The sequence below is a fragment of the Anguilla anguilla genome, chromosome 8 (genome assembly GCF_013347855.1).
Source record: "Anguilla anguilla isolate fAngAng1 chromosome 8, fAngAng1.pri, whole genome shotgun sequence".
NCBI classification, from domain to species: domain Eukaryota; kingdom Metazoa; phylum Chordata; class Actinopteri; order Anguilliformes; family Anguillidae; genus Anguilla; species Anguilla anguilla.
This window is the reverse complement of record NC_049208.1, coordinates 31543818-31568769: the sequence shown is the minus strand read 5'-3', so window position 1 is coordinate 31568769 and position 24952 is coordinate 31543818. Positions and strand designations below refer to the sequence as shown.

General features: G+C 39.1%; 2 protein-coding genes across 2 annotated transcripts in view; one reads left to right on the top strand and one right to left on the bottom strand.

The window, feature by feature from the left end:
* The window catches only part of lpcat1 (lysophosphatidylcholine acyltransferase 1), a 41092-nt gene extending 37042 nt beyond the window's left edge, over positions 1-4050 (bottom strand). The window contains exon 1 of the mRNA XM_035429722.1: positions 3649-4050. Coding sequence (XP_035285613.1) covers positions 3649-3768 — 120 coding nt within the window. The 5' untranslated portion in view covers positions 3769-4050. The remainder of the gene's footprint in view (positions 1-3648) is intronic.
* A 16415-nt stretch (positions 4051-20465) lies between these two features.
* ndufs6 (NADH:ubiquinone oxidoreductase subunit S6) lies at positions 20466-22316 on the top strand. Its single transcript, XM_035431575.1, has 4 exons — positions 20466-20666; positions 20859-20912; positions 21126-21248; positions 22180-22316. The coding sequence occupies exons 1-4, from the start codon at positions 20523-20525 to the stop codon at positions 22246-22248; spliced, it is 390 nt and encodes a 129-aa protein (XP_035287466.1). The 5' UTR covers positions 20466-20522; the 3' UTR covers positions 22249-22316.
* The last annotated feature ends 2636 nt before the right edge of the window (positions 22317-24952 follow it).

The following is a 24952-nucleotide window of genomic DNA, read 5'->3' as shown; positions in this document are numbered from 1 at the left end:
CATATGGGTATGAAAGAGTATTTTCACTGCACTCATTTGGATTGGCAAAATATAGGCTAATGTCAGATGCCCAACAAATTTAATCTGAAAAACCATGTTAAATGTGGAATTTGCTATTTTTGGTAGTGTCTCACCAGACCAAAATTATCATTGTCTTTCCTTCAACAAGTACTCCCACAACCGACTGTTGTGTTTCTTTCTCTTAGTCAACATGTATGCATAGTGAATGGACTACCAGTGACAGACCATCTAGCCTATGTTGAATAGCTTTAATCCTAAATCACAGAATAAGATTCCAGTCATGCTTCAGGTCTACATATCCATCCATCCAACAACATTCCATTTAACCCAGAGAACGGATGTCTGTAAACACTACATCATCAAAAACGCCTGGACCCCCAGTCGACACAGATTTTCACACCCCAGCTGAGCAAACCACTTCACTCTGACAATTGTACCAGAACTGGTTCAGAATTATGAATGAAAGTCTGTAGCATTAACAAAAAAATAAACAAAAAAAAACAGAACATGAATGACTGGGGCAAGCATTAACACTCAAAGATGCAAGTTCCAAAGTTGGGAGGCTTCCAAACATTCCAAAAATTCTGATGTACCACCACTGACAGAAACCAGTCAGACTTACGTGTTGCTTCAGTTAATTGTCAGAAGCTGATGTATCTTACAACAGCATTTGTTCAATGATGATTATTTCAATTAACAATGTCACAAATACAAACATAAAGTAAACACATTGGTACATTCAGCCTTTGGTATATTTATCCGTGTTTTTTTTTCTGTTTCTGTTTTGTGTTTTCAGTTCAAATTAACAGCAAACCAGCTCGTTAATGTTACAGCTGTGGGGGATGTCATTTTAGAAACAAGACAAAGCAGCCTACCACTCTGTTAAATAACACATAGGCCTACATTGCTGTCTTGACTGGATAGTATGGTTGCCCCTTGAGTCTGTTTATAAAGAGGATATATGCTGGTACCTCCGGTCTCACAGTATCAGTACACAGTCTTAAATGTCGAGCAGAGGAACCAGTAGGATCCTGGGGAAGTAGTGTTCACTCAAGTGCATTGTTTATAGATACTGAAAGGTTGATAAGTCACACCGAGTGGGGGCTCTCTATGGTAACCCATCCTCCTGGATGGCTATTATTGATAGCAGGGAGATTAATTGCATTTACACGACAAATGACTTCCCGTTTTTCTCATCATTTTATGGCAACCTTTGACGTGCAAACGTCATGAAAATGACCAGCGTCTAATCGGAAATGTGAATGTGGGCAGCTTAAAATATACACAGCTCAATGCGAAACTGTGCATAATTGAAACAGAAAAATGAGTGCATCTAATACTCTTGAGATGTACTTGCAGGCAGTGATGAGGAACAGTGATTAGGGAACTTGACCTGTAGACAGTGTGCAGTTTCAAACCTGGGGTGTGACACAGCCATAAAGCAAGTAGTGTGAAATAGCTTCAGCCAAACAGCAGGCTTCATCAAAGAATGAACCATAAAAAAATAAGCGAATAATGCCTTAGCCATCGAGTCAATACACAAACCGAAACCACAAAAGATTTGATTTTAACTGATCTGAATTGCAAATACAGAGGAGCGGACCTTCATTTGAAGAGTAGCAACTGCAGATCAGCAACAGTAGGCACTAGGCACAGGCATAGCACATCAGCCATGATCAGTCAAAGAGGTCACTGATTTCTTAAAGATATGTAAATGAAGCAAGACGCATGTCAACAGCTTAATCCTGGTTTCCCCTGAAAAGAAGCCATTGGGCATGCAGGGAAGGACAAAGAAGTTGAATTAAAGCATGGCCAATCTGCCACATCTTCAGAGAGATTGATTTAAATTTGAAAGTACATTTCAAAGATTTCCATGACCTGGTGGAAATGGCTATGCATACATATGAAAACCCCTAAATCTATCTACACAGACATAAGACACCGCCACAATATAGCAGCAAGAAATGAGAGAGGTATTTTAGGCAATTATGATGACAGGTTATAATGAAGAAACAAACTTACAGGTAAAGAATGGCATGTATTTTCTTGAGATCTTGAAGATTTTTTTAATGCTGGCTTGAAAATAGGTCTACAGGGATAGCCATAAAAACAGCACAATGCTGGAAAGGAATCTGCCAAGAATGTTAATTGTTTTGTGTAATACACAATGATACTGCAAGAATTAGACGGAACCTCCAGCTCTGTATCTAACACGGATGTTTAGAAAGATCTTGGTTAAGGTCAACAGGCAGTACAGTGTGGTATTTGCGCGAGCCAGGTTCTAATTCAGAGATACAAACAAGTTTTATAAACGTATAGTACTAGTCAGGCGATATTGCCAAACACGTCAATACCAGAAATCAATCCATCTGGCTGTAAATTTGAAGGACTGTCAGTCTTATTTTTTCAGAAACACTTTTCCATGCAGATTAAGACTTCCACGCAAATGGTATTCACGTGCAAAAATACATAATTATTGTTGCGCTGATAAAATTGACCACACAATCCTTAGGTAATATTAAACGAATGTTGCTTCATAGCTAGGACCATTGTAAAACAGGCCCAACTGTATTTAAGTACCCGGTTCAATGCTCTTTAGTTTTAAAAACGCGAACAGGGTCGTTTAACGTTTTCATCGTTAAGACAAAAGCAGCTGTATGTTTAATGAGTTTACTATTATGATATCGAATATTTATGGTGTTTTGGGTGCTGGATGGGAGACCTGCTTTCGAATCCTTATTCATTTGCATTGTAATGAACACTCGTCTGCAGCATGTAGCCTACTCCTTATCCGTTAGCTTCATATATGACAACAAGCTAACTAGCCAGTACACTGTATGTAAGGGCTAGCGATTATCAACAAGCGTGATCGCTAGAAACTGGTTTAGAATAGCGGATGGGGCTGTGGGTCCTAGCTATCCTATCCACATACAGGTGGGCATTGTTGCGTATGATGGAGAAAGCACTGAAAACTGGAAAGGTGACAGCACTGTTCTCTCCGCATATACAGGGAAAGCATCTCAAGATGCGCATCATGCCATTCTCATCTGACAACACTCGTTGCGCTCATAATAGCATTTAACGTCCTGACAGGAGCTTCGTAAAATGGTATGGTATTAAACGTCTTTGATCAGTTTACAATCTAAGTCAAATGATACACGTTGCACCAGTCAGACCAGACTACAAGAATGTCTACATGAACAATGACATGTTGCATGCAACTGGCGACAAGCTCAGATAGAACTGACGAGGGCCCAAGCGACCATGTTTCTAGGTAGTCTGCGACCGCGCTTACCGTTATCTATGAAGATTTGCAACACTGTATCAAAACGACGCCAGCAATAGTTCTATGGTTATTTATTCGACTACGATACGGCAAATAATAAACATACCTCCTTTTGTAACTACATTCATATTGGAGACAGCTATTCGGGTTACAAGCTTTTCTTTAGATAAGTCACTTCTGAATTGTATTGTCCATACGTAGCCACCTAGTTAGCTAATTAGCTAGCTGGAACAATATCCTAAATGAAAAAAATGTTGTAGCTAGCTAGCTCGCAAACTTAGCGTACATTTTACCCTCCGATATCTGTACGCGCGCTATGTTCACTTGAGTTGCGTGCTTACCTTGGCTTTCTGCATGGGGGTGAACCGCAAGTCATGCACAAAGGGGTTTCTAAACGGAGGAGCCAGCTCCTTTCCGTCCCCATCCACTGTTGAGCACCGTCTGCTGCTGGTCAACCTCATCCTCACACGCGAGGAGGAAATTTATCCAAAAAATAACAAAAACTGTCGTGATTTGCTCCAATCTCCAGTGCTCAGTTCACCGTTTTCACTAAATTCCGAAGTATTTCAATTGCTCGTCGTTATCCAGCCCGGTTGCTGGCGAGAGCTGGAGTGATTAAGCGAGGATCATGTATTTGAATTCGGTGATAGTTCTTCGCGTAGGCTATGGTCCGTGCTGGATGCGTAGGGCTGAAGACAAACAGGATCCACTAGCGTGCCTGTAATACGCATGCGTCAGCGACTCTCAACACTGACATCACTAGAGAGGTGAGCAGCCGCTTGATACAGACCGTACCAGAGGGATGTACTGTATAAGCTTCACACCGCGCAACTGTGTATGCGTATGTTGTGGCGTGGCCATTGTGAAAACGTGAACCACAGCAACAGTGTCGACTCAGTTCAACTGCTGAAAAGAAACAATTACAACTTTCCAAATGCTTAATGTCGTAACTGTATGTATGTCAACTGATAGATATGCACCTAGACAAAGGGGTAGAATAATACCACAAATGGACACTGCTGCAATTAAAGTTACAAAATGGATACCAGTACTATACCATAATTACAGCATGTAGAGTTTTATTGTTAAGATAACGTTGTCCGAAGTATAGATATTGTACTTTTGCACAAAAAAGTACATAAATAAATACGCTTTAGGCTGCATTCCACAGAGGCCCTTATCCAGAGTGACTTATGTAAGCTGCGTGTTAGGGACAATCTATACAGCAGTATAGTTTTTTATTTAAAAAAAAAAAAAAAAAAAAACTGAAGCTTTTCAATACACTTGGTTTATTTGTGTATGAGGTTTACCTCTGACCTAAAAAGGTTACATTTTCAAATTTTAAAATTGTCTAACTTGCTCAAACATATGTTTGCAACACTCTTTTGGTATAAATTTTGAATCATTATAGTACACTGCCACCCATTTCTGTACTATTGATGGATAAAATAATAATTTAATACTTGTGTGTTTTGTTTTTTTTTTTTTTCAACTGACAAATCTATGAGTATTTCCCTATTGTGCAAGTTGCAGAGGATTTTTGGGACAATGTTATCCGGTTGAATTATATAATGTGACAATTTCCAGAAACACAAACCTGTCAAATGGGGACCAGAAGCAAAGCTTTATTGCTAAGCTGTGGATGTGCCACTGTAGCGCACTATTGACTGAGTGTCTTTATTAACGACCATTAGGCCCCTAAATTTCAGCGATTATGAATAAACCTTTTCCCTCAGCAACGTGTAGTTGTTATTACTGTATTTGCAAATATCGCCACCTGCTGGACTGTGTTGCTATCTGATGATGACGTAATTACTGTAATGGACCAATTCTTCATTAAACTAACTCATTTGGAAGTGGAGATTATCAACAGTCGCGCATTAATGCCCTAGTAAAATTGCCACCGTGTAGTCAACATCTTTAGTATAATGTCGGACCTAATGAAACCACGGTTGTCAGAGAAGCTGTTGTTACTGCCATTACAAACGGAAGTTGTTCCTGGCTGACTTCCATTTACATTTAATTTAAGTTGGATTGTGTTCTTCCCATCTGTGGGAAAGAGAGTGTGAGTAGGAAAATTAAGTACCATCCTAAACAGATTGTTTGAACTTTTAAAAGATAAGTTGCTATGCTTGTTGCTCTGCACAAGTTTTGGCCATATGTATGAAGTAGTTCATATTTTATTTTTGACATAGGATCCCAGGTAACACGTGATGTTTATTATACATGCCTATTGCTTATATTCCTCTAATAGGCAAGTGAGTAGATTTTGTCGGAAAGCTGATGCTAATACACCTTGCCAGGAGTTGCTCCATCAGCTCTCTCTCTTAAAAGTCTGTCCAAAAATACTGCCTTGAAGGCAAGCTTTAAAGGCCAAAAATGAGGTTAGAGATGATGTAAATGTCCCCTCAATTTTTAGGGCAGCCATTAGTAACCTTAGTTTGACACAGATTGCCTTAAATGCCTTGGTTATCAAATTGTCATAAAATAAAATAGACCCACAAAAATGTACACATAACCAGCACACCTTACTCAGGACAGCTGCAGAAAACGAGAGAAGAGATCATGTGTCTGGGATTTGTGCTTATCGCTGTATTTTGGCTGATGGACACCGTATATGAAGTGTACTCATTCTCATTCCTGTCCCGCTCCCCACTTTCTTCACAGCTGTGGTGGCTATGCTGGTATAGGAGAGGAAAGGTGCAGAATTTATGCAGCCCAGAGAGGAAATAGCTGGGGAATATGACTTAAGCTCTTTGAAGCAGGAATTTTTCAAAATCCACTGCCAGCAAATGTGGATCTTACAATCTGGCAAGGTCTGCGCTGCGAAAATACAAATCAGGCATCTTTACCCCCAGAAAGCAGGTTTATGCCGAGCCACACAGGTGCCGGTGAATAGATATATAACATTGTTAAATCAAATATCAGTTCAATGTTGTTCTGTATACTCAGTGCACTGTATCTCTATTGGTGTGATTTACCAATTCTGTCATTAATTATGTTTAATTAAGGTATTTAAGTGTCTATGTTCTTCCATTATTTTCAATTGATTACCCTATAGTTATTTGAACCATCTTAAAAGTAGTTTAATGTAAGAGACTGAAGTGTCTCTTGAATCACTCTTGTGCATTAAACTTGCGTACACATCCATACATCTGGAAAGCAATACTTGTATAAATAAAATACAGAAGAGTCAGCAGTCGTCTGCATGGTTAGAAACAGCACATGGCCGATGTTGCTTACAAATGTGATCAAGGCACATTTGCTTTCTTGCTCCAACAAGAGAGTGAGAGGCTCAGATTACCCCAGCAAAGGAAAAATGCCTTTTTTAACGGAGCAGTTCCATGTCTTTCAATAAGCCACTGACAGGCCACTAGTCCAGCCACCCTATCCCAATAGGAGTCACAAGGGACATGCATAAGCCATAAGCTAATTCCTTTCACAACTACTTTATGCATGTCTACTGTAATGTGGCAGGCCATTTGCTACACAACATGATGCCCCATTAATTGCACCAATGTTAGAAATTGTCAGAGAACATGGTGCTAGGCTAGCTGTGCCAAATAAGGACAAAGGAATATTTCTGAGTTAAATGGATTGAGGAGTAATTCCCTCACAGTGCATACAATTATTATCAAATAATTACAATTTGCTGTGATCAGAAACCGAAATAGCTAAATTGCAAAAGTGATCATACAGGTAGTTGCGTACCAGCAGAATATAGTTGCCGTTTCACTGTAGCCAGGAGAGGTGGTTCTCTCTAGCTACATTAAGTTCTTGTAGCTTGAGTAGTTGTGGTGCAATTTTACAACGGCTTCTTTTTGGTAGACATCACAAGATATTTTTCTACTGCCTCTTGATCTTCCTGGTCTGCTCTTATATTATTGCCCAGTTGGATCCCTCTCAGTGTGTACTGAACACTGCCTTGGAAATCTTAAGCTTCTTTTTAATTTCTCACGGGTAATAACATTGCCACAATATGTTTACTTAGCCCCGCACATCGAAGACTAACCCCTTCTTCTCTGCTGTATTTCTTTCAGCTTTAGTGCCTATTTTACTTGCACTACAATCCAACGATCTTAGGCTACCCTTGGTTTAAAAGAAAAAAAAATAAACGTAAGGTAGATACAATTTCATTCAACTTAACTACCTCTCCACCTCCCTTTCCCCCCCCCCCATTTGCAAAAGGATTCTTCTCTACCTAAAGTTTGTTTTAAAAATCACAGGTGACCTAATACTTTTGGCCTGTACTGTATGTACAGCACATGCCATTGTGTCCATCAGAACCAACAACTCAGGCTGAAGTTAAGATATCCCCCTCATGGGTATCTGTGCATGCGCAAGGAACTATAGGCTACATATGACTGTAAAATACATTTGTCCTTACAATATGTTATGACTTGATCTGCATGTAAGATTGTGTTGCAGAGCTCTGATAAGTGGTATAACAGAAAGACAGCTCTTTTTTTCTTTTTTTTGCCATCTCCTGGCACTATCCCCATTGACTTCCATTCAATAAACAGCCTCCCCCACTCTTAACAATGTGGTGACTGAGTGGGCTGTCATTCCTTCAGTTAAATCAGTCTGCTACAGGTTTAGTGTTCTGCAAAATAAATTCTTTGTGTGAAATGAATTTAATGGCATCTGGATATATGTTTCAATCTGATCCCTAATTAAATAAAATATAACAATAACAAAGGACAAAACAAGACAAGGCTGAAAATCAATGCAATCATTGAAAGAGCAAATCACATTCTCTGAAGCACCAGGGCATGATTTTTTCCCCTAGTAAGATAATCCACCATGAGCCACTTGTTCAAACAAGAGGTATATCGATCTGCTGTTTGTATATTGACACAACACCTTTATGTTGGCAATACACTTTACATCATTTCAGCTTGTCAATATTGCATTACATCTTGCAGTTGATTTGTCATTTACAATAGGAAGGAAGGTAACTAGGAAAAGCAACAAGATCTTTACAATGCTTTGAAAGAACTTCAGTGTCATAACAAAACTTGTGCAGTCAACTGTGGGTTCACTTACCACTCAATGCGTCACAAGTGTACATTAATATTTTGGTTTATCCTTTTTTTAAAAAAAAGGGATTTGGTACAGTCCATTCTTTACATATCTGAAAAGCAGCGCAGTATATACAGTACCTGATAAAAGAGCCCTGTTTCAACAGACCGGTCATCTCAAGCCAACTATCTCAAATGCAATTAACTCAGCCTTGCCGCTGCAAGCAGTATATGATTTATTTATTTATTTATTTATTTATTTATTTATTTATTTATTTATTGCTGTTTGTTTTTAATCTGATATATTGCACTATGAACTGAAACCACAGCACTCTGCTTAACACTGGCCACAAGGAAAAAGAGAATTAGATGAATTGTTGTTCAAATACACAGTAGCACAGCCCCAAGATGCATCTCACTGTTGCAACTACAGTAACTCAAAAATGTTACTGTAGTTGCAAATGTCCTTTGACCAAGCAATCATTTTCATGGAATCCTTAGCCCCCACCCATTCGATTCCCCACCAGCAGATAATTTTGAAGGGTGGATCAGCCAGGATATGAATATAAAGAGTGCAACAGTGTCCAAGAAACAAAGCTTTAAAAACGCAACCTTTTTTAGGTCAGAGGTAAACCACATACACAAGTAAACCAAGTGTATTGAGAGGATCATCCTGGGAGGATATTTTTGGAAATAAATGGGAGAATTATTATATCCCGAGATGCACTTCTAACCTCTGCAGTGAAAATGCTAACGTCCATCTTCATGAAAATACATCCCATGTGGACCACTGAATAACGTTCTTTGTGGAGCATCCACCCACACCCCCCCCCCCGTCCAAGGTACTGCATAACTGCCAGAGGGACAGAGGGCCCCCTGCTTTTCTGTGTGTGAGCATGGCATTCATACGCTGCAGTGGGAATAGATAATGCATGGTTTAAGGGAGGGAGCGAGAAGGTAATAGTTCCCCAAAACCATGTGAGCGCATTTATGGCGGCGCATTTGGCAGGAGACTCATAAATCAAACAAAGTGCCCATGCAGCGGCGAGCCACGTGAGCCCATTCCCACTTCTCATTTCATTTCAGCGCCTCGGTTTCCCTCAGCATCGCAACAGCACGGCTACGCTGCAATTTTCCACATTGCTTTCAGACCTGAAAGTTGCCGGATTACAGGTTCTCAGTATTTAACCGGGCATGACAATGACATCTCGTGCGGTCACATTCCACTTGAATTGTTGCGGGTTTTGTCTGTTATTGATTTCATATTGCGCATATCCATATTACAAGAATAGCACTTCCAGACTGTAAAAGAATTGTCATTTTGACGGTAAAATACTGGCAACTAAATTGCCAGAACTTCACCGTATAAATAATGATGACAATATGTTAAGCAAAGTAGCAAGCTGTATATCTAAAAAATGTTAAATATATTTCACTGACATTTTTACAGAGCAACTTACGAAGGGAGTAATAGGATATTTCAGAAACAGACATGGATGTATAATAATGGATTAACGTGGATTATGATAACCAAAAATGAATATACATGCATCATCTGTCCTTCTTGTTATTGACACTAACATCAAAATGACCTAGAATGTAATCTTCTATAAATATTTCGTGTAACAATATATATCTTTTTGATTTCATTCACATCTTTATGCACCAGTAAAACCAGGCAATAACTCAATATTAGCATTGACATTTGCGTTTTCCAGTGCACAAATGCTGACAGCACATTTATATACATTTATCCTAAAAATAGAAAATCATTGAAGTGGGGGAGGAAGAGAGAAAAATTGCTCTTTGCTTTGCCTGTGCTTCCATGGCAACCACTAAGATACAGGATTACTGTACTTCCTCATTTATGACCTTTACCCACATTATGGAATTCACAGAATTCATGCAGCACAAGGTCTGCTCTGCAGATGCACAGTCTCCTTGTTATTCCCTATTTTTGGTAGTCTGAACCATTCTGAGATGTTTCCGAAGCCTCCTCCCCACCCTTTGACACACTATGGAAAGAGTATTATTTACAGTGTTATTAACTGTGGTTTCTCATCATGATTTCTGCACTCTGAAAACATCACACTTGTTAGCTAGGCCAGAGGGGAATTTGGCATGATTGGGACATTTGTGTTTTCATGGTTTTTTTAAAAAATACTGATTTATAAGCTTTAATTTTCGTGTGAAATAAATAAAAAAAAGAATTTTATTGGCTTTTCTGTTGGCAGAAATTGTCATGAAGTGACAAAAGACTACCGTCCCTTGCGTTTCCTCCTCTCATATTGTGCTAAGGGCCAGGTGGTTCTGCTCAGAGCCAGAAAAAGTCAATTATGTTATTAGTGTGGTTTAGTCACCCAAAAACAGATTTTTAAAAATGTGATGTCTTTTTTTTTGCAATAGAGGAGCCTCCAAGCTTTCAATTTAAATGATCAGTTAAAATGACTGATTCAGATTAGACATGAATACAGCTCCACTCAGTAGATGCAGTGTTGATGAGCTATTGCACAATTTAATTGAGAAAGTGCATATAAACAAACGGACAACCAATGTCATCAATAGCTGTAATGCAATATAGCACTTTTCTAATAATATAACCAGAAATACCACATACAAAATCAGTTTTTGTCTCCTACACATTTAATCTTTTAAACATGAAATTAAATAAAACATATTCAAAGTTTAGTCCTTGTGACTTGTGATGTATACATAGATGCCTATCCCACTGCCCATCATCATTGGTAGACTTAATTCTACTGGTGCACGTATTATACCACCTGTCTCCATCTGTGCCCTATACAACAAATTGAATATCCAGAAATATATCCGAAATGGACCCAAATGTTGATTAATAAAGAAATCACTATACAACGAGGAAAGAGTCATGTGTTTACTTATCATCCATAAACTGAAATTTAAAGTAATACAGTTTGTTGATTGTTATTCACCTAAAGGTCTCTCAATGCAATAATTACATAGGAAATGTTCACAGCTTTAATGTATTATCCGTTGTGTAAATAATTAGAGGAAGGTTTAAATTGTGATTGACTGTGCATATCTTTTCTCGGTTCCTTGAGAATATTTTTTGTTTTGATGCAGGATGTTACTATGAAGTTGTGACAGTGAAGGATGCCTTTTTGTGAAACCCACAAGATCTGTGGGTTTTTTTTTTTCCCTTGATGGAAAGAATCGATACTCCACACAGCTTGACGCCTCACGCACACAATGTCTAATAAAGGAAGTGGAATGTTTTATTCATGGGGGATGAAGCATTTATAAACATGTGATGCATGCCACACAGTTTCCAGGCTGCACTTGTGGGTAGCGTACACAGTCTCATGGTGTTACTGTGACGTGTGTAGTGCTCATTGCTCCAAAGTCACAGGAGCACAGTGAGACTGCTTCTTTGCATCAAGGGCATATCACCGCCAAATGGTTCTCTTTTAATGCATCCATTTTGACTGCTGGAAATTCTGATGAAGACAACGTATGGGGCAGAACTGAAAACTTTATTAGATGTTATACATCTGGGATTTATTATTAATCAAACCATAGAAGCATATACATATCCTACATTCATGTCTTTATTTTAGTAGTTGATTTCGAATTATAGCTTTGATTTATTATTAGGTCACACATTTTGAGTAATTTCAAATAATTTCTGCTGGACATTAGCCATAAAAGTGGGAAAACATAAGTGGGCAGTCTGAAATTGATGGACAACACCTTGATCTACTACAGAACAATGCAAAACCATATCTAGTGTGGCCACTGGCTCCATCTTGTGGCAGGGAAAAACTCTGTTCCCTAGCTCTGAAAGAACCACTCTACCTGCTGTGAGAAGTACAGCCTGACACCTAGTGGATGCTGGTTAACGTCAGTGAACTCCATGACTGCCTGTTTACCTTGTTCAGTGTTCTCTTAATACAGAGTTTCAAATGTAAATATACAGTATGTCACCAATACTTGTGGATAATACTAATACTAATACTAATAATAATATAATACCTGACACCCCTAACTCCCCACTGCGCTGAGCTGAACTGAGCTCCATTCACTTATTTATTCATCCATTAATTTAGGTTCATGTAGATTTGTCAGATGATGCAACTTATATCTAACCTTTCTTTGGAAATATGGGAAATCTCTCTCTCTCTCACTTTTACTCTCTTTCTGTCCTCACATTCTAACACACATTCTGACACACATGCACACACACACACATGCAGACACACACTCACTCACACACACACACACATACACACACTCACACATAGTTAATAGCAGTCCACAATTCTGAAATATTTTGTGACTATACTGAGCCCTTGGGTAGACTGAATCAGGTGTTGACATTTGCAGTTGTCAGGAGTGGAAGAGGCAAGGTTAATTCTAATGAATAGAAAAGCTGTGGAAAGGTTTGTCCTCCTCCTGTGTCAACAGCACTGAAAAATGAAAATGGAAGAAAAATGCAATTTAAAGACGCAAAAGAAAATGCACCCTAGTGCCTGTTTTCTGCCCTGACACAATTTCCCGCCTCTTGTCCAATTTCATTATAGCTGCAGGGCAAAATATTTTAACATTTTCTCTGCTCCATTGATTAAAGCTAACCTCAGCATTCAACCCATATGACATCTCAAAAAATAAAATTTTAGGCATTTTTTTTTTGGAAAGCTCTAATTTCGTTTCAGTTTTTTTTTTTTTTTTTTTTTGGAGGTACTTTATTTTAAAGGCATTGCATTATAATGGTAAATATAACACTTTGGATTAATTCAGATGTAATTGAGATGCAAAACCTCTCTAAATGGTTGTGCTGTATTGCAAAATAGGACACCTGGGTATATATTACATTACCCCTCCATTTTGCTCTTGAATTCGGATTACAACTGTTTGTCCTTCCCTATGCTTTCGATGCAGTTCTGCAGGGAGAGGACTAGCATGCACATTCTCCCAATATAAGTAGAGCCAGAGAGCTGTTTTTTTTCACACTCTACTGTCCTCAAGCTAGGCTTCTCTCAGACAGTGCATCTGTGGATTTCACAGGTGTTGCTACTACCACTGGAAGATCACAGGCAACCAATCAAAAAGGGGAGTCGCTGCCAAGCTTTGAGACTGGGAATATCCTGTAGGTCTAGCTCTACTTGACACCATCACCACCGTGTGTCGCCCTGCAGGCAGTAGTCCTAGCAACAGCCTGCATTGGCATTCATGTGCAGAAATTCTGAAAAAGATCCATAAGCCCCCAAACCCCTCCACCCCCCCCCCCCAACCCCCCGCAACCACACACACAATCACACACAATCGCATACAGTAATATGAAAATCAGACAGATTACAGTGTTGTTGTTGTTATTATTATTACTATTATTATTATAGGTTGTGCTCTCTACTAATAATGTACTTAATAATTTATTAGCTGCAAAACAGATCCTATGCTGCTGTGCAATACAAATTACTGCCAAAAGAGGGCACTTCTGTACTGTGAGATGCAGTGTTTAGGGGGAAAAGCCACAGGAGGGATACATATTGTTTGAGAAGCCGCAATTCAATGAGTGAATAACAGTTCAAATAACAATTGTTATTACAATTGATCGTGGATGTTTTGCCGCATACTCCATTATAACGAATGTTTTACAAAATATTAATTACAGCCCTTTAAATGTATTAATATTGATGAAACCTCGCTGTAATTGTGTTTATATTTACTGCTGTAACTCCTGATAAAACTGCTCAATCCCTACAATCATATTTCTCCTGCTTCAATACATGCCATGAACATTTAGTATGGATTTTTTTTTTCCGTAATGCTGCAACAAAATATTTGTTTGGAAGCATAACGCTGGCTGTCTGACCACAGAACCCCTGCCTCAGTAGTGAAGGAACAGGATGGAAATATCCAGGTTCTAGCAGACATGGATGACTGTTCCATTTTCTCTGCAAAAGATGCATTAATCTTCTGCAGCACCCTTTGGTTTTCACCCGAGCACATCCTGAGAACCATTAGTGGGGTTCTGAGGGAGCTGGCACACACTGATGCTGGCACTTCTGAGTCACTTATGTGTCTGAGTGTATCACTGCCCACCCAGTGTGTGTCTCAGCAGACTATGGTGAGGACAGGGCAGGCAGATCCAGGGTTTAGACACTAATGTGAGGATAAGCAAATCTGAAGAAAAACATGTTTTTGACATACAAAATTGCCAAGTTACTCACACATACAAAGCACTGTATATAAGTCATTAAAACTTGCAAAATACAGGCATGCCATTAAAAGTACCGATATAAAAATTAGGCCAAGTTACGAAAAACAATATTGTCTATCTTAGCTAACACAAATTAAACAAGCCGTATTCCCAAGCAATGCTGCTACCCAATGTTTCCTAAATTATTTCAGGTACCGTGGCCCTGTTTTTTTTTTTCATCTTACCATCTGAACATAGTGTGGTCATTTGTCGTTTGTATGACTACCGAGGATAGGGCTAGCTAACATTAATTTATAAACTTGGTGTTCGGTAAAAGGTAAAAAAAATCAATTATTACTTATCAAACAAGTTTGCATAATGACTTAGAGTTTTGCCTGAGCCTGAGGTAGGATTTGAACTCTTCAGTTGTCCAGTGAAATGCATTATTACCAGTAAGCCACCAGCCAAGCAGTCATGGCGGATGTAGCTAAATGTCCAATGAGGAGACGTATTTTTTATGGGCCTGGAGCATTTGTGATGATGTCATTCGGTAGAAAAAAGGAGGAGGAAGAAACACAAAAAGTTTGGGGCTTTATTGTGTCAACGTGTGAAGTTGCGAATTCTGTCTGTTTACACAAAGTCAGAAGGTACAAAAGTTAATGTTCTTAAGGGATGAGAGTCTGTGGTCATTGTGGATATTTCTGAAGGAAACCCCGAAAAGTGCCAAACTCTCAGTGTTGTATAGGTATGGGGCATGCCACTCCACCAAGCCGTACCTTGGCAGGATGGCATACCTACCATACCAATTATCATTGCAGGGAAAATATCAGGCTGCTCTATCTGGACTGTGACCCTGACTCTAATATATCTATATATTTCTCCAGACGTCAGCAATCTCACCCCCTTCCTCCCCAGCTCCAGAGTGCGCTGTCAGTCATGCTATACCTATGAGCTCCAGGAATGATCTAGAATCTTGCAGTGGCTGGAGGGCAGAGGCCATAGGCTACAAGGATTTTTAGGTCCTGTGGAGCTGGTTTTGGCTCTGATGAGCACAAGAACATCATGAACTCACTGGCCAGAACTGGAAGGAGGATCCCTATCTGATCACCAAAGCATTCAAGACCTCTTTTAAGTTCTAGTTTATCTTCCTTTGAGGGATCAGCCTTAGTGCAGGTTTAGCCTTACAGCGGTATGTGGATGAATCAGTAAATTTCATTTTTTGAAGAATTTTTCCTTTACAAACAACTCGGCGCACTTGTAGATAGGCTGGTGGACTCATCACAGGAACCACCGATTAGTAGCCCAAATCTTGTTGATTCATGGAAGCCATTTTGTGCCAGCCCAGAACCCATCATAAAAAAATTATTATAATAATAATAACATTTCCCAGTGACCTGACTAGTCAAAGTAATCTATTCAAGCTAACTATGTACTGTCTAGGTCTTTGAACTATAAGGGTTTTGAAAGCATTGCAATTATTCAATTTATTTCTGCATTCACAATTTTATGTATGAACATTTCCTTAAATTATTTATTCAGAAAAGAGAACAAAGAACCCTTCAGACAGAACAGAAAGCTTAATCACACGTTTAGACAGTCCATTTGTCAAACTGTTTGATTTAGCCCTGGGTTAGAATACATGGTTTGTTGTCAACCAACCTTACACAGAAGAATTCCACTGTTAACAACCACTTCTGTGGGAGGAAGCTGTCTAGACCAGAGATAGCTTCTGAATTCAGAAGATGACAGTGCTGGTGACTGATGGGAAATATGCAGATTGATTAAATACACACAAGGAACAAGAAAGGGACCATCCTGTCTGTGGCCACCTCACTTTGGAAGAGTGCAAACACATCAGTTTGGCACCACCACAGTCCTCTAATCGCTGCCTGCCTGGGATGTTAAAACTATTTGACGAATGAGAAAAACAGAGAAATACCTTCTGTAGTGCTTTCAATTCACCCAGGAATCATAATGCAAAGTGTGTTCTAGGCAGTAGTAAGGATAGATAAACAGCATATAAAGCATAGATGAAATGGGGAATACAGAAGTTAACCAAGCAATGCTAAGAATTCTGAATTGTGAATGTGAGAGTCTGAATTGCGTTAATTTTTGATCTTCCATATCACAGTCTCCGTACGCTTTGGTAAAAAGATGTGGCTATTGGTACTACCAATTATTTTTGTCTGGATATTCCAGTGGCTTGCACCAACATCTATCTCAGAGGCTCTCCATATATGATGCTAGTCTCTGCCCTACCCTTGTTTATATTTAATGACATAATTCTCCTAGTCCAAGGCAGGGCCTGCTCCAGTGAGCAGCATAAAAGGCCTTTGTGGGCTCGCTCATCCCGCGTTCAATAAAAGATATCAGGGGAGATCATCAGGCCAGGAGTGTCAGATTAAATGTGTTTTCTTTGTACCACTCAAATCCCTGCAGGAATCATTCCAATGTACTTTGTCTCATTCAAAGAACAGTACCGTCCCCACAGACCGGAGCACGATGGGTCATTACAAACACCAATCTATATTTTATACGTCTGGAAATGTTTGGTACTGGGAACAAAAGGCAGTTTATTAAAGTATTTACGCTTCGGACTTCATTTTGGGATTTCACAATGGACTTCATTTGGGGATGCCTTGTGTGGTGCAAAAGAATGTGTTCCTAATTTCCAAATAAGCTGTTTTTTCACAAAGGTACAGAATCTTGGAAAGGTGCGCTTCACATACAAAACAAGTGTGGTATCACTAGTTATCGCACCTGTTCTAATGGAACCAAATTTTTCCCTCCACCTCTTGGCAAAACAATCGGCACTAGACTGACATAATTAGGCAAGCCTCATCGCATGCATTTACTTGCTCAAGGCAAAGAGACAGAAATAAATATGTTGCCTCCTTGCGGAGCCATTTATGTCTGCAAAACCATGTGGAGGTAAAAAGGGTGGTGACAGCAGATCCACAACCAAGGGAAAAAATAGGATACATTATCAGCACTTTTAATGTTTGTATTATTTATGCAGTAAATATATGGTACATGTTGAATTTTTTTGTTGCGAAAAATTCCAACTGAATACCATTACACTTGCGTACAGCAACATGAATTTGCAATGCAGCATATAATCACTAGATGCTCCGAACATGAGACCCAGAGAAGTCCCAGAAAAAGCAATGCATGCTGAAACTTGCCCACTTGGCTTTAAGTGAAATCAAAATAAGCTGAACATTTTCCCGGACATGCACAGTGAAATGAGCGGCATGAAAACAAAGCTGGATGAATTCATTAACACAACTGAGCGCATGCTTCACGTTACGCTGGCTGTGAGAGCGATCTAATTTAAATCGACGGACATGCCCCGCTGTAATCTACAGTAGCAGTCCCTCGCCTAAATTGATGTTGGCACCTATAAATAAGTTTTTGCGACTGGGGACCCTCCATTTTGAAGACATGGAAGGGTGAGAAAACCAATTTAAGTGTTAATTAGGTATTTCTAATGAACAACAGTTGTGGCGGTAATATGCTTTTATGTTATAGTAATCTTCACGGATCACTGCATTGTATAAATAAATTCTAATTTATGTCCAAGAATAAATTGCACAGATTTGGCTGGGCTTCCCCTTTACACGTGTATAGACTAAAAACTTTTAAAAACAACTCAGCCTTTATCATTGGTATAAAATGCCCTGTGACATTAAGTTTTATTGACTGAACATGTATGTAAATAACTATTTGCAATACACATGGGAATTACTAAAACAACGTCCACCATGGGGTTATAAACATTTACCTTAGTGCAAGGAAGGATTGCAGGATTCGTTTGAGCAAGCTCAATTGCTGTAGGATATTACATTTGTTATAATAAAAAAAACAGGTCAACAGGAAATTTCCAAAGCAAAGGTATATATATATATATATATATCCTAAGGAGTAACAGAACTGTTTACAATCAAACTGTTTCAGATACTTCACTAAATTCCTTTCTAATCTAAACTCAACTAGCTAGGACACACTGAAAGTAAATGGTGGTGCTTGGATGGCAATGCTGGAATATGAGTGCTTAACAGTGTGCAGCAAACTCACTTCCACTCAGTGGAACAATCCATTATTATCACTGCTACATGGCTGTGAATGTGGTTTACATTACTGAACTACATTACATCATACAACAGGCATATTTTGGTTTCCCACCATTGACAAAAGTGTGTGATCTAGGGTGCACCCCATCAGAGCTTGAAGTGGAAGCTTGAATGTGGAACTTTGGCTCTGGGGTTTTGCACTTTCATTAAACAGAATGCAATTACAATGTGTGAGAAGCCATTGCTTACTATCTGACAGGGTGACCAATGTGTGTGGTCATTTGGGTCCAAGCACACAATATTCCACAATTAACATACCGACTGAAATCTTTTCTTTTTTTTTTAAATTTTATTTATTTTTTTATTCAGCCAAACACTCAAACAGTGGCCATTTTCCAATGAAATCACATCTCTCACAGTTTATCATGGTAGCCAAGTCTACTCAAAAATGGTAAGGTTTACAACTGATGTGGTGCAACAACAGAGTGTAGGCAAGACACAGCTATGCATTCAGCTAAGGGTTTAATAATCTTCTATTCCGTATTATTATCCGAAGTGAGAGCAAACATGTAACTTGTGAAAATACATGAGCAAACCTGTAGGCTATTTCCGTTTGCCTAATTTTTATTTTGGTGCAACAAACGGTTCTCAAGCAGTGAACTTGTTTCATACACGTTTACAAACAAGATACATGTTCACGGTTCAATTCATCCTTGCCGTTGTTTGTGTCTGGGGTGGGTTTTGCAGAAAACGAACAAATGTCCCCTTCGACGCACAAAGAAGCAGTCCTTGCATCGTCTTTTCAGGCAAGACTTTGTTTTCATCCCTGCAAAAGGCTGTACATACTGCAGCGGCTGGCATTGTCCGAGCAAGGGCACGCGAATCAGTCCATGCGATTCAAAAGCAGGTGACAGGACCGTTCTTGATCGTATAGCTGTGACAGCGGACATGCACCTGCGCACACTTGTGGCAGGTGAGGCATAGATAGCAGCATACCTGCCCAAATGGGATAGCTGTCGCGTAAGTGAATTCACGAGGCCAGTCAACATGAGAGGTGTCATCGCGCCACCACCTGGAGAAGTTCAAACAAGACAATTAGCTGACCAAATATGTTAACGTTACATATTTGATAGCAAAGCTAGAAATCCGAAACCTTAACGTTAATTAAGCAAACTCGAAAGCGTCAACATGTAATGTACATGGCGAGAGATAGCATGCCAACAATCCTAATGCTTTAGATGGTATCTAGCTCGCTATCAAGCAAATGGCGGTACCAAGTTAACATGGATAAATGCAGCTGGAGAGTGAATTTAAACATGGTTAACGATATCTGTAGCTGGATAATAAAACCCGCCGGCCTACTACAGGTATCCTCCGGTTAACAGAGGCTAGGCCTTCCACGCTTATTTCATTCGCAATGCTAGCTGGATTTGCGGTTTTACGTCAAAGCCATACTATTTGGTTAGAAGTGCAGATAATCATACACACCTTCCAGATGTAGCCAATCAGTTAAAAAACACTAAGCTGCAAGCAACCGGCTGTTCACCCGTTACACAAGTATTGAACATGTATCGATAATAGTGCAAGTGTTTCCTGCTTGAACATGCGTGACTTTGAAAGTCACCGGAATATGAAGCTACATTTGAATTCCGCAAGGTCCTAGTGCTCATGCAGGGATAGCGCTTTCGAATTTTTTGCGCTATCCCTGCTAATCTTCTGAGATGCATACACGAGGTTAATAGTCAGCTGACTAAACATAGTTAGCAACACCGGTCTTTTATGGCAATTAATTTTCCTTGCAATATTGATGACTATAACGTTAATTTAAGGAATTATTGATTTTTCCGACCTGGCGCACTAGGACCCAGAAAGCATTTTTTTCCTTGGAGAGGGGTCGTTGCAACTCGCAAGGTATACTGGGTAGGGTAGACAGTTCGGAAAATATGGCGACTTCTACTCTGAGGCTGTTGTCCTTTGGAAAAAATGCAAAGGTTCTGCTGGCGCCGTTGAGGGTGTCAGCGGTCCCTGCCTATAGGTATGGTGCTCTAGTTTCTAGTTCGGGTGAGAAAATTACTCACACGGGACAGGTAAGAGAACGTTATTTGTACTATAACATTTATGACTATACTCAGTGCCGCAGCATTACGCTAACTAAGTACATTAGTTAGATTAAACGAGTGAGATGGTTAGCAAACTAGCAGCTAAGGATCTAGTTCATGTTTTGGATACAGAATTGGCAAGCTGACCTTACTCGTTGAATGTACTCTGATTTATTGCAGGTCTATGATGAACAAGATGTGAGAAAAGCCAGATTCGTAAACCGACAGAAAGAGGTAACCTTGCGTTTAACTTGCCTCCCCTTTTCATGTGTTTAACGTTACTAACTTAGCAAGTTTGACGTTAAGCTACCATGCATAAAAACGGTATCTGTCTGGATCAAATAGATGCCGATATTGTTATCTTGTCCTGATGGCAGAGGTCATATCTTCTTTGGCTCCATTTAACACCAACAAGCTCATGGACGAAACGACTGACTCCTATTGCAGGTGAATGAGAACTTTGCCATTAAGCTGGTGGCAGAGGAGCCAGTGACTGATGTGGAGGCCAGGGTGGTGTCCTGTGATGGAGGTGGTGGAGCTCTCGGACACCCCAAAGTCTACATCAACCTGGTATTAAATTTGCTGTAAAATTTTGTGCTGGTTTCATTCATCAGAATTAGTTTTGCTTGGACACTAGTTATCTGGAAGTGGTTAGGAACCTGGTACCAAAGGATCTGATTCAGCTTCTGTTCCCTTTAGGAATGTGCCTGAATTGTGTCAATAACCACCTTATTGTATCTAAGGATAATCTGTAAAATGCAAGCTATGAAACCCATTCTGTTTTTGCAGCGTATATAATTCAGTGTAATCTAGCAATGAAACTGACGCGCAGAGAGGGCTGATGGACATAATTATAAATGAATCACTTTAAACGAATAGCAGTTGTGGACAGAGGATGTGTCCAATTTATCCTCAAGGCACAAACCACATTTCAAGCCATTTCAGTTCCTTCACATCATTGTAACAGAACATTTTGATTTTAGAATTGATACATTTGCAATATTTACAATGTACAGTTTTCCCTGCTAACGTGGAACTGCCCCTACTGTTATGCCCATACATTGACAGGTATTGCAACTTAATAATAAGCACAACATAAACATCAGTCTGTTATTCTTCATGAAATGCTTAGCTGTTTTTGTTATAATGTGGCTTTAAAGGGTAAATACTGCCTCTAGACTTGAAAAACGCTTAATTAAGAAAAATGAACAACTTGTTAAAATTCTGGGATTGTAACTGTGGTTGGAACGAAAACCGGCATACACAGGGATCCGGGATCAAGGTTGCGAACCGCTGCACTATACAAATGTCCACATTCAGAGACTACATGGAAGCAATTTTTTTTCTGTCCTAGAACGTAACTGACATTTTTACATTCCTAGTTTTAACTGGTAGATTTTGCCTTCTTTTTCTGAACCTGTGTTCAGTCGTAATAAAACAAATACTTTTCACTTGGCTGAATTGCATTAACCTGTTTGTTTTACCTTCCCTTTGTTTGTAGGATAAAGAGACACAAGCGGGCACATGTGGCTATTGTGGGCTACGTTTCCAACAGAAGCATCACCACTGAAGCGCTGCTCATCTACCTTTCTGTAATCAGTTTTTCTGGCCAATAAATTATTTTTTTCCCCTCTTCAATCTGCCGTGTCATTCTCATGTCATTTTTGGTTCGAATTTGGCAATAACTGCCATCATAAAGGGATATGTGTAAAATAAAAAGTTTGTTAAAACAGGTGACAGTAAGTTTCAAGTTTTCTCTTTGAATGCAGGCTTTTTTTGTTATTAGAAGACATGCAAGAGAAATAACCTGCCTGCATTTCTGTTACTGTCATCCTTGCAGGTTTAAAAGTTAATTGTGATGAGTTGCATGCAGTCTGCAAGCAGCTTTAATGCAGCCCAGCCACTTTCAAAATGTGAGAAATAAAACTTAATGGTTCAAAAAAAAAGTTAATATATAGTGAGCTCTATAATGTTTGGTACAAAGAAATCTTTGCTTGATTTGGCTCTGTACTCCACAATTTATGTTAGATTTGTATTTACAAAATTCACAAGTGGTTAAAGTGTTGATTCTCAGCTTATATTAAAATGTATTTTTATACATTTTGGTTTCACCATGTACAAATTTCAGTACTTTTTATACACAGCCCCCCACCATTTCATGGCACCATAATGTTTGGGACATGCACAGATATTTCAGATTTGTCAAGTGTGTTCAATTTCTTAATGCTGATATGAGAGCTTGTAGTGTCTAGACTTGATTCTAGGATTTTGATTGTCTTTGAAGCCTGTTATTGGTGTTTGACAACATGTGGACTAGAGTTGTGCCAATGAAAGTCAAGGACGCCACTGCGAGGTTGAGAAATAACTTCTTCTTTTTCTTTTTTTTAAAGACAGTGGCCAAACCATAGGCTAAACTAAATAAACTGTATGAAACATTAGGAAGAAAGAGTTCTAGTGAGCTCAGTTATCAGAAAAAGCCTAGTAAGCCATGGAAGACATATACAGTAAATATGAATATTATAATGAATAAATTAGGGTATTTGGTTAAACATGAGCAGACAAGATGCTTCTGTACACTTCATAATTCATTCTGCTGCTGCTATTGATAGTTACATCATCAATGCAGATCAATGTTAACCATTTTTGCTCTTGGTTAACATAGTTAACTTGTATTAGTTCTTTACAGATGTACATTGCATATACTGGTGTGGGGATATTGTTAGTCAAATCTATCACCATTACTCATATAACTCCACTGAATACACTTACATTCTCACATTCTAAACTTAGCTGGATAAGTGAATCTGCTAAATGAATGTAATGCGTATGTAACAGTGAAGAGTATTAACTTTTAGCCGCAGCAGTTAAACTAGTCGCTGTACTACTATAATAATCTGTAAACTTCTGTTTACTACAAGTATACACAAGGTTGTATGTACATGAAAACAAAAGTCAGTATGAAAGACTAGCCTGACAGCAGTAGAAATTTTGTTCATTTAGTAAGCCAGCTTTTTTGAGGCCCTGTTTTCTGTGTCATTTCTCATTATACAAACAAATGCTGAATTACATTTAATTTGAATAAATTCCAGGCAAATAGAGGTAGTACAATTGTTAGAAAAAATTAAAAGATAGGACGTATCACTAATTTATCATTTTAGGCTTCAGATATTAAAAGCAGATGTGTTTGTTGTGTTGTGTGGCAGAATTTTTAAATTATTTTTTTAACGATCAGTTTTCCTCCATAGTTTTGAAATAGAAAAATATGCCTCTCCAGTCACTGTTGTGCCATCTGTACCAATACAAGGACCACTGCATGTGGATGTGTGCTTCTCCACTGCTTCTTCCACACTACAGCCAGGCTACATGGTGCAAGAAGACAGCTAGTACTGACTGGAAGGGTGTACCTCTCGGTGAGGACAACTGGTAGCCTGTGGGCTCCTGACACATTGCTAGGAGTTACTAATACATCAGCAACCCAAGGAATCCTGGCTGACTTGGACCATCCCTCCCCACTGCATGACAAGACCGGTCATGTCCTGTTATGTCCTATTACAGTGGAGTCCTGGTCATAGCCAGCAGATGGCACAGCCCAGACAGGAACCAGTTGTTTTGCCTATTTTGCTATATTCTTAAAATACTGTAATGGTATATTTTGTTAGTCTTGCAAAGCCTTTCAAAAGACCATGAAGTTTTCTGGTTTGTCTGACTAATTTTGACATTTGAGTAACTAAAAATACATATTTTAACAGCATGGTGAAGGATATCAATCCCTATTGAGTGTTAAATAAATAAATAAATATCTTTTTTTCTTTTTACTTATTTTTCAGGAGTCCTCATACTGAGACACTTTAAGAGAGATTAAGAGTAAACATGTTTACACATTCTCTCAAGTGCAACTGGATTTTTATAACCCTCAAATGCAGCAGGATTTTCTTTTCATTTGAGCAGTTGAAGAAAAGTGCCTTGTTCAAAGGGACACCTAACATCTGTTCCTGAGAAGCATATTATTTCAGCTTGAATATCACTGAGCTCATTAAAGCCTTTCCAAATCAGCCCGAGACTCTGAGAGGCTGGAAAAGGGATCATGTAATGACGTGCAGACAAAAGGTTAATGGCTCACTGGTTGTGCCAGATCTAGCCAGCCTTCCTCGCCGTTTGTGATGAGCCAAAATAGAATGTCATTATGCTCTTGTCATGTCAATATGCCTATGAGCCGAGCCATGTGTGGCACGGAAACCTATGGAATATACCGCCGCCATTATAATATTCATAAA